At 44.7% G+C, this 9840-nt stretch overlaps 1 protein-coding gene across 1 annotated transcript in view; it reads left to right on the top strand.

The window, feature by feature from the left end:
* Positions 1-1379: 1379 nt before the first annotated feature.
* Positions 1380-9840, top strand: part of RANBP3 (RAN binding protein 3) — a gene marked incomplete at both ends in the record, with an annotated part of 31523 nt that continues 23062 nt past the window's right edge. The window contains 3 exons of the mRNA XM_010083051.1: positions 1380-1476; positions 2351-2458; positions 5230-5433. Coding sequence (XP_010081353.1) covers positions 1380-1476; positions 2351-2458; positions 5230-5433 — 409 coding nt within the window. The remainder of the gene's footprint in view (positions 1477-2350; positions 2459-5229; positions 5434-9840) is intronic.

Below are 9840 nucleotides of genomic sequence, written 5' to 3'. Positions count from 1 at the left end.
ATTAAAATATAAAATAATATTTTTCTGATAATAATTAAGACAAAGCAAAGAAAACCATGGTCTTGACTGTTGCTTTTCAGCTGAGTATATTTGAATATATCTCATATCTTTGGTTAGTAAGCTGTGAAGTGTCTAATTACCTTGGAAAATCGTAATCCTGCTCCCTCACCTGTCCCTCTGCCCCTGCCACGTGTTCCTGTCCCCTGGCTTTGGGTCTGTGGTAGCGGTTACACAGTGCTGAGGTAAGTTGGAGCTGTGCTATGATCTCCTGGAAGGTGTTTGTGGGGGAGCTTGTGTTGAGCCAAGGCTGTGTTGAACCAGCTCATCTTGTGGCTGTTGAGGGGGTAGAGCTCAGGAGAGGAATTTTGGAGTAGAGCTCAGGAGAGAAATGAGAGGTAAAGGAAGGAGCAGGACCTTCCATTTAGCAGAAATTGCTGTTAAATTGAAATAGATGTAATGAAAAAGCATGGCCATGTGGACCTAGTGCAGTATAGTTTGCATTCACACAAAATGTTATGGGTGAGTGCTAGGGTTTGGTTTTCCTTTTTTTCCCCCAAACAGTAGGCCTTCCAGTTTCTTATATTGTAAAAATATTTTTATTGAAAGAAAATGATAAGAATCTCAACATATTGTGGTATTTAATTCTGCCTGGTTCATAGTAAAAGCTGTTAACATTTGGATTAAAAAAAATAAAATCAAGGTTACCCTTGTTTCAGCTAAAGCTGGTGGGAACCAAGAGAAGTGTACTCATATACACATGATTCACTTCTTGTTGAATCACTGGATTGTTATATTATCTGTGCAATCAGAAAATCTTCTCAAAAGCTTGAACAGAAATACTGAGCCATTTTGCAGTTGGTAGCTTTTCTTTGGTTTGGAACAAGTATCAGACTCGAGCTTGCTCACAGATTAGTATGCATATTCCTCAGCAGGAGCTTGAATTCTTTTGTCGGCTTGGAAGGAATTTAAATCTGTCGTTCTTCTCAAAAGTATTTACTCTAAGATATATTTAATTTGAGTAGTTAATATGAGATGTGCCTGCAATTACATTTTTTTCACACACCTTGGAAGGAGGGGAGTGTTAGTATTTGTGCTATCGGTTTGGATCAAGTTTCCTTCTAGGAAACAGCTCCCAATCCCCTGCTGTTGCCTAGACTGAAGTCCCTTCAGAGTAGCACCATGGTGAGTTTTTTCCCAGGTTTCCTTTATCCTGGTGATGCTTCCACAGCTAGCGTGGAAGGAGTGATCACAGCAGTGTGCACCCCAAGCAGAGCGACACGGGCCCGTGTCCTTTCCCTGCTGGCCTGGTCCTGCAGTGCTCAGCTGGAAGGTCTCGAGCTCTCAAGTTCCTCCCTGTTGCACCTTCTGTTTCCGCACAGAGTGCACATCTCCCGTGGGCTGCACCCGGAGCGTGCCCTCAGCGGGAGACTGTGCGGGCTCCCATGTTGGGCTGTGGGATGGATCTGGTGCCCTCCGGTATGTCTTAACAAAATATTCCTAAAAAAATCTTAACTAAAAGCTTAATATCTCTTTGGGCTGGCAGAGAGGTTCCAGGGAGAGGAGTCTGTAGTCCTTCCCAACTGCTTCTGAGGATGCTGAGGACTGTGGTGGTGCTGAGCAGGGAGCTGTGTGCAGGACAGCCTCGGCCAGGCAGGGTGGAGGGACTGTGTGACAAGGCCTGGGGGTGAGCCAAGCAGGGCACAGGGGTTAGAAATGAGTTAGGAATTGATCTAAATACTCAGTGATGTTGATGCTTGAGGGGGGACTAGCCAGGGCCAGCATGGGTGTGGGGTGGGTCAGCTCGGCTGGGGAACAGGGCTCATTCCCTGAAGCAGATCATGAAGAGTCTACCAGTGGCATCTGTCACTTGGTTGCCAATTTCCAAAGTGTGATACATTTAGTAACAAACATAAATGTTAATGTTAAACTGTGTGATGGGTGGAGATGTCCTGCTTTCTTAAAAATGGGGAGGGAGGTGGTTAATAACTGTTACAGTAGCTTATACTGTGTGTACTCCAGACTGGTGAGAAAGTGAGAGAAGCATCAGTGCTTTGCTGCTTGCTGTTCTACTGAAGCCTTGTTCCTTGTGCTGGGGGCTGCTCTTTGTAGAGCTGATACGATAGTGATAGAGCCAGCATATGGTGCTGTCAGCCAAAAGCAACAGCCGCTCGATATTTGCTGTATGGATCAGAACCTAGCGTTCAGGCCAGCTGAGTGTCCCTTTAATCGACTTAATCAGGGAAATGTGACTCAGGTTATTCCCTGGTTGAGACCTTGCACTGTATTTTTGGAGAGACTAGCAGCTGAGTGTTACGGTTAACGGTTAACTCCATTACTGGTTCCGTACAAGGTGTCTGAGCGCACTGCCTGCCACAAAAGGCTCCTTATCAAAGTTAACAGGGACGATCTATTCACAGAGGAGTTTTTCCTGGAGCGATTTTTTGAAGAAAATGCAAAAGTAACTTCAAAATAGTTGACAAACACACTTCTAAAACATGTAATTTCTCTTTGTAAATTATGATTCCAATTTAGCAAAATGTGTGTCTAGTCAAGTTGGCTTTCTTCTGGAGCTGTAAGCAAAGTGTTTTCAGTGCCGAGGCAGCACTCTGACAGCAAGCTGAGAGTGAGGAGCAGGCATTGCCTTGTGTATACAGTTAGCTGTCCGTGATGATTGTTTAGATGTTTGCCTGGTGCTTGTCTGCATCAAACAGGACATCCTGAGCACAATTATTTTGTTGCAGTGTCTGCAGGCCCTCTCAGTATTCGGGCTGGGCTGATACTGTGCTGTGGTCTTGACTGACTTTTCTGGAGCTGACATTCATAGAATCCCAGAATAGTTTGGGTGGGAAGGGACCTTAAAGCCCCCTCAGTGCCACCCCCTGCCATGGGCAGGGACACCTCCCACTAGCCCAGGTTGCCCAAAGCCTCATCCAGCCTGGCCTTGAACCCCTCCAGGGATGGGGCATCCACAGCTTCTCTGGGCACCCTGGGGCACTGCCTCACCCCCCGCACAGGAAAACATTTCTTCCTCACATCTCATCTCCATCTCCCCTCTTGCAGCTTCAAACCGTTCCCCCTCGGCCTGTCCCTGCACCCCCTGATCCAGAGCCCCCCCAGCTCTCCTTTCTGGTTGTGCTGCCAGCTCTCTTCTGGTCACCGAGCCAAAAGCTTGCAGATTCTGGGAACTGTTAGCAAGACAATGGAGGTTTAAATGTTAAATCTGTTCTGCACGTTTCCTGAAAACTAGAAATGTGACTGGATCTGTGAGACCCCAGTTACCTCCCGTGCCCGGGGAGAGCCGCTGTTGTGTGTGTGCCCTGCTGCCTGTGCTCGGGGCAGAGAACGCTCTGGCCCTGTGGATGACCGGAGGAGGCTCAGAGGGACTGAGGCAGTGTGGGGAGAGGTTTGTGTTGTGAGGTACGTGGGGAGGACTGGAGGTAGCAGAGTGAGAAGACCAGAGAGCAGAGGCAATGTCAGCCATGAGAAAAATCAGATCTTCAGTGCCCCTGCTTGCATGATGGCTTTTGTGGTCAGTTTCATTGCAGGGAACTTGTGACTTGATTATTGTACTTTTTTTTGTGGCTGTCTCCCCTTGAAGGGAAGAAAACAGTCTGAGTGATGTCTGGACTGCTGCTAGTTTTGAAAGTGAGGTTTAGCATAAAAAAGGGACTAGAAGTAATGTGTATAGAAGATCAAGTGGAGGACTGACGTGTTTACCCCCTGTATGAGTTACATACATACGTGTAAGTGCTGTGGCCAGTTCCAGATAACCCTGTCATGCTGTTCTGAGACAGAGAGGTAAGAATAGCAGACTGCTAGACTTGGTTTAATTTTTGGTGGCAAAGAAAATGTTTCTTTAACTCTTCTCTCTTTCTGTAGAGTTTTGAGTTAGCATTTGGGTCTGTTAGTAAGAGCTTCATATTAAAACCAGAAAATTTTGAAAATACAAAACCCCAGCATACCCAGCTTTACCTGACATAATGTTATGCCCATTAAATGTCTTTTGACTATTTTTAGCCTTAATGATAGTAATTTCTTGCAAGATGTAAAACTTTAACTTGAATAACCTCACTGAACTGAAATGAACCCTCTGATCCAATTGCACATGTTGCTGCCTTTTAATAATTGCTTCTGTTTGAGGACAGACTGAGTCATAGCTGAATACCTTTGGGCCCTTCAGATTTCAAAGATTCTGTTTATTTTTGAGGTTGCTGTTTACTCTGTTTTGCATGGGCCTGGGCAGTGATGAGCATTTTTAGTCTCTCTTCGTTCTCCTGCGTGCTTTCTGAGAGCAAGTTGAGGTTATGTGCTGCTTAGTGACATCTTCACCCAGCTGCTTGATTCTCCAGACTTTGCCATGGGATACCAGGAGGCTTGGCCCACGGATTGCAGCTGGGAGGATGTATTTGGCCTGGGTGTTACCCAGGGACTATAGTTTAGTACTTTATCACAATAGGGATAATAGGCTCAAAGCCTTTAACTTTTAAATTCTTCAGACGTGTGCAGAATATGGTAATGTTTAATTTTTGTTCTGCAAGTGGGGGCCTGCAGCATTAAATGATCTGAAGAAGTGTAAAGAGTCTGTGGCGGTAGTCCAGCAAATATCAAAACCCATTAGTTTGCACTAGCTAGCCTGTCACCCCCCTCCTTGAAATAGATATGCAGACTTTTTAATTTACAAAAGAAAATGGTGTTGCTTTTCAGATAATTTGCAATCATATGAATATGAACGGATTGCATGTCTTGTGTGAATGTTATAATAATGAATTTCTGTAGAAAATTTTTTAATCAACCTCACCTCCCTCAAACGTGGTCTGAAGCAGTGAAGGATGATTATTTACAGTAATTGGCTATTTAATTCTTATGTCTGAATCTGGGGGTAAAAGCAATGAGCTGTCCTTTGGCCTTAAGAGGAAGTTATACCCCAAGAACCCTGTGGCTGGCAAAAACGGTCTTTTGCTGGGGACACTGACATATTTAGCTAACTTTCAAAAAAGTGCATTTGCTCCAACTGATGCCTTTCATGGGGAGGGGAAGCTAATTCAGTCAGCAGGTTCTGTTAGCTGGTTTGTGCCTATTTTAATTGGTGTCTCAGCAGCAAGCAATTCCTTCTGCCATACTGTGAAAACAGCGGAATGTGAAAAGGGATTAGCAGATCCGCTCACTAGGGTGACTGCTCTCACATGTTGCAGCCTTGCATTGAAGGGACGTTGTCTTTTTTGCTCCCAGTCCCCTGCAGAGCAAAAAGGTTTGTCGGATTCAGGCGAGGACCCCCAGGGAGAGGTTGAGCCCCCCCACCATGGTCTGGGTCCCACAGAACCAGCTGGTGAGCGTGACTCTGAGCATCCTGCTCCTGCTGTTGCCTCAGTCAGTGCTACCCTGAGTCCCGCTTCTGAAGCCCAGCTTGCTCCTATTCAACAAGAACTGGCAGGGGTAAGTGTGAACCTACTGAGTACTTCTGCTGCTGAGCGGATTAAAGAAAAAAGTCCCCTCTGCTAGGAGGAGTCTGTTACTGTTAACTTCAGGTAGTGCAGTTCACTGTCTGTCTGGTTCTTTGATCTCGTTAGTCCCATCGAAGCGGTTGTTTCAATTAACAGAAATTAAAATTTGTTTGGGATTCCCTAGTGGGTGTAATTATAGACAATACATCAAGTATTAATTTTAAAATTTAGGGAGTAAACTGTGTGTTTACTAAGGATAAGAGCCCTTCTAAATGAGCAAGAAAGTGGGTATACATGAGGGATTTGCTTCAAGCAGTTGGAGAAGGATTGGTCACTCCCTCTGAGCCGTGATGCTGCAGCTTGACAAAGCGAGCAGCTAATGCTCTGTTTCCACTGCCTGTAAACAGGACCTTCTCATACCAGCCTGTAGTGGACTTAACTGATTAAAAGCAGCCAGAAATATTCTAAAGCAGAATTTTGAATTTAGGTACTGGGGGGGGGAGGGGGGTCAGGCAGGGGAAAATCAGTGCCTTGAGGTAGGAAAAGCTGTCAGTGCTGTTAAGATTATTTTTTTTTTGTACTGATGGTGCAGCAATATATTTTTGGAAAGATTAGATGACTAAATATCTGCTACCATACAGTCTTTCAGAGCAATTGTAAGTGTTTGTAATCTTTCTGGTTGGTGGACTGTGTTTTCTTGGTGCAGGTGAGTGTCACTGCTCATTGTGACCACACACACTGGGTGTGCACTCTTTGAGTTCTTTGCCTGTTAAGGCTGCTCCACGCAGTGCCTGCTGCCTCTTCCTGCACTAAGCTTTTTTCAAGAATGGGCCATTTCAAGTAAACTTGGTGCAGAATGGTTAGTCATCACAAGGTACAAACAGCTGTAGGCAAAGCACCTTTTGGTGTCCAGGCTGTCAGGTGTTGCTTGATGACCTGCCATAGAAACTTCTGTTTCAATTTCTTTTTGAAGGTTAAAGTTTTCAAGGGTTAGTATTTTAAAGTGTAGCTCGTAAATGTAGTCGCAGACCTTTAAGTCAGTTTTCTGTCACTTGAAATTGCCAGTGTCACTAGAACTGGCCAAGAGGACAGTTAACCAGCCTTCCAGGAACACTGGAGCAAGTGGTCATTATCTTAGGCTTGTTCTTAAAGAGCAGGAAATCTTACCCCAGGTCTAAAAGAAATTTAAGGACTAAAAATGCTGTTGGGGAATGTGTGCAGGAGTTCTTGGCTGTACACAGCAGATACCTGTGCATCCTTGAACTTTTCCATAAATTTAAGTGAGGGGACTATAGTACAACACTCAGCGTAGGCATGTAACTGGCCTTCATACACACTGGCAAGCATTGTTCAAACGATCCCCGTCTCTTAGAGTAAATCTGCCTTTTTGAAATAAGGGGAAGGTTGATGCCTCTTCAGAATGCTTCTACTGGTTTGCCAGAGCAGAAAGTTGTGTAGCCTTCCCAGGACCATGCGAGGATAGATGAATTCAGACTGAGCTCTGAAGAGGAGACGCTGCGTGTTTCTTGGTTACTCAGTACTGTCGGTACATGCACAGGCAGATGTTTTTGCTAAAGTCGTTAACAAGGTGTGGCCAGAGATGCGGCGTCTTGCAGAGCTGCTGAGGATGTCTTGACGTTCCCCAGGCAGCCTACAGCAGCAGGTAGCTGTGCCAGCAGGACTGCCTTGTTTAAGAGGTTCTGGAACAGCTTTTCAGCAACAGCCATGGCAACTCAGTAATGCTCATAAACGTGCAGAGCGCCTGGATAGCAGGCTTGCTGTACTGTGCTCTGAAGTCCTTTTTTATATGACTTCTTGCATCTTAAATGTATTTTTCAAAGATAAACACTGTAAGTGTCCTCTTAGAGATTTCACTTAATTACATGTTCCTTTTTTTTGGCTTTACCTCAATTCTCTGTTGCCTTCCCTGTTTCTGCTCACTGTTGTGAATGAACAAAATCTGCCAAAGTTGTTGAAGTTTGTAAGTTCTTCTCTTAGGCTATTGTAACAACTCTGTGAGGAAGTAAGGGGTGTAAAGCAGCACTGTTTGTATGTCAGGATGGGATGGTTAATTACGTTTATTTGCACTTTTAAAAAGCAGTTGGTAGCCTTTAAAAAGGTAATTTGTAGGAGCCTCTATTTAAAAATAACTAACTTCTCTGTAGCTGGATTTCTACAAGTAAGGGGAGGAGGGAATAAGTGAAAAGTGGCTTTTGTTTTTAAATGAGGAGTAAATTGTAGGCTAGATTTTGATGGTTTAAATGTCTCTCCAGCTTCTAATTTCAAATAACTGAATGGAGAGAAGTTGAGTCCCCTTAATGGTTCCTTCCAGGATGAGATGGTCCTGGCTTTCCTCTCTGCTGTGTGGCGTGCTTGTGTGAAACATCTGTTGCTGTGAAGGACAGGTTGGCTAGCCTGGGAAGAGAGGCCTGAATGGAACAGCTGGACCACAGTTCATTATCCCTAATTGTAATCTGATGTTTTATCCAGTCTGTCAAGTAAACTGCTTGTCATGCCTGTATTCCCCCTGTTTTTGTCGAGTCTCCCCAGCTGCTTCTGAATAAGCAACACTGGTGAGAACTTGTGGGTGCAGCAGTAGCGTACTTTATAGTGTGGCTTCAGAGGAAGATGAAGCTTGTGCCAGTAGAGCAGATAAGTGTGCCCCCAGCCCCTGCCATCTGCCTTGAACCCTCTCTCAGGTTGGACTGGAGATGCTGAGAGGTGTGGAGATCTTACCTCTGGATTCCTCTGTGGTCTGTGGGTAGAGGCAGGCTAGAGAGAGGAGAAAACATCTCCCTGCCTCAAGGATTTGACTTCTCACTGCAGGTTATTGCACATTGCTTGTCATCTAGGTAGGACCTGTGGGAAGTCAGGCTTCATTGGGTCATGTGCATAGAGCTTTATTTTCTTGAAAGCCTTTCTTCTAACAATGAAGGGTTCAGGAATATTTTTCAAGGTCTGTAAGAGGGAACTGGTCATTGGTGAAAGCATTATTATAGTGAGGAAAACCTCCGAGATTGAGGAGACCTGCTAAGTGAATGCCCAGGTAGTGGGGAGTGAACATTGGCAGCAAGTTTTTTAATAAAAGCAAGGAAACAGAGTGGTGTGTGTCTCTTACTGGATGCCAAATGTAACAAAATTAAAAACCAGTTCCCAGTACTGTTGGTAACTCTGCAGTGGAGTAACTCATGCATATTCTCATTCATTTGAAAACAGAAAATAAAACCTAAATCTCTTCAGTGCTCAAGCAGGAGTTTCAGTACTGAGGTGAACATAAATGGGGTTCTTTGCCCTGTCTGTGCTTGGGGATCAGCCTAAGGGACTATGACTTTTTTTCTTCCCTGGTCTTTAAATTCCTGAGTCTATGAAAGATTTAAATCAGTTGCATTTTTTTGGTAGGAGTTGTTTGTAAGGTCTGTCCCAAGTTCCCCAAGCAATAATTCACAGTGTGAGCAGTGTGTGAATGGGTAAGGATGAGAGGTAGCGTACCAAATGATTGAGATATTTAGATGCCTATGTAAGGAAAAATATATTTGAGAGAAAGAGAAGTCCTTTTTTACTTCTCTGCAGCATCTACTTTGACTAGGGTTGGCAAGGTCAGTGACTGCTGTAACATTTTTCCTATGGGCTCTTGCATAGCTTTAATCTCCAAAGAATCTAGGACTAGGAAGTATGGAAATAATTCAGAGTGTACATACTTAGCTCTGCTTTGCCCTCAGTAGTTTACAGAGTTGGTTTTGGATATTGGTGCTCCTTGCCCGCTAAAGCTAGTGATGGTATATTAGTTGTGCTTGTATCAGTTAATGAAATGACAGGGATGTGATGATTGAGCTTGTGCTATAGGGGTTTGACTTTTTTGTCTGACTTTTACTAGACCATTGAGAATACAGCATATATTAGTAACAGCTTAAGTACTTTTTGAAGTTCACGGGGAAATCACTAGTTAATTTTTCAGAATTTTTGTACAGATATCTGCAGTTCCATTCATACAAACTTTTTACCAAATTGTTGCCTTTTGCTTTCAGGATTCTTGCTAAAAAATGAGACAAATTGCTGGTATATAGAATAATAGAATAGTTTGGGTCAGAAGGGACCTTAGAGATCACCCAGTGCCACCCCCTGCCATGGGCAGGGACACCTCCCACTAGCCCAGGTTGCTCAAAGCCTCATCCAGCCTGGCCTTGAACCCCTCCAGGGATGGGGCATCCACAGCTTCTCTGGGCACCCTGGGCCACTGCCTCACCCCCCGCACAGGAAAACATTTCTTCCTCACATCTCATCTCCATCTCCCCTCTTCCAGCTTCAAACCGTTCCCCCTCGGCCTGTCCTTGCACCCCCTGATCCAGAGCCCCCCCAGCTCTCCTGGAGCCCCCTTTCAGCACTGGGAGGTGCTGGAAGG

Source organism: Pterocles gutturalis, unplaced genomic scaffold, assembly GCF_000699245.1.
Source record: "Pterocles gutturalis isolate BGI_N339 unplaced genomic scaffold, ASM69924v1 scaffold16425, whole genome shotgun sequence".
NCBI lineage: Eukaryota > Metazoa > Chordata > Aves > Pterocliformes > Pteroclidae > Pterocles > Pterocles gutturalis.
This window is presented reverse-complemented; position numbering and strand designations above follow the sequence as displayed.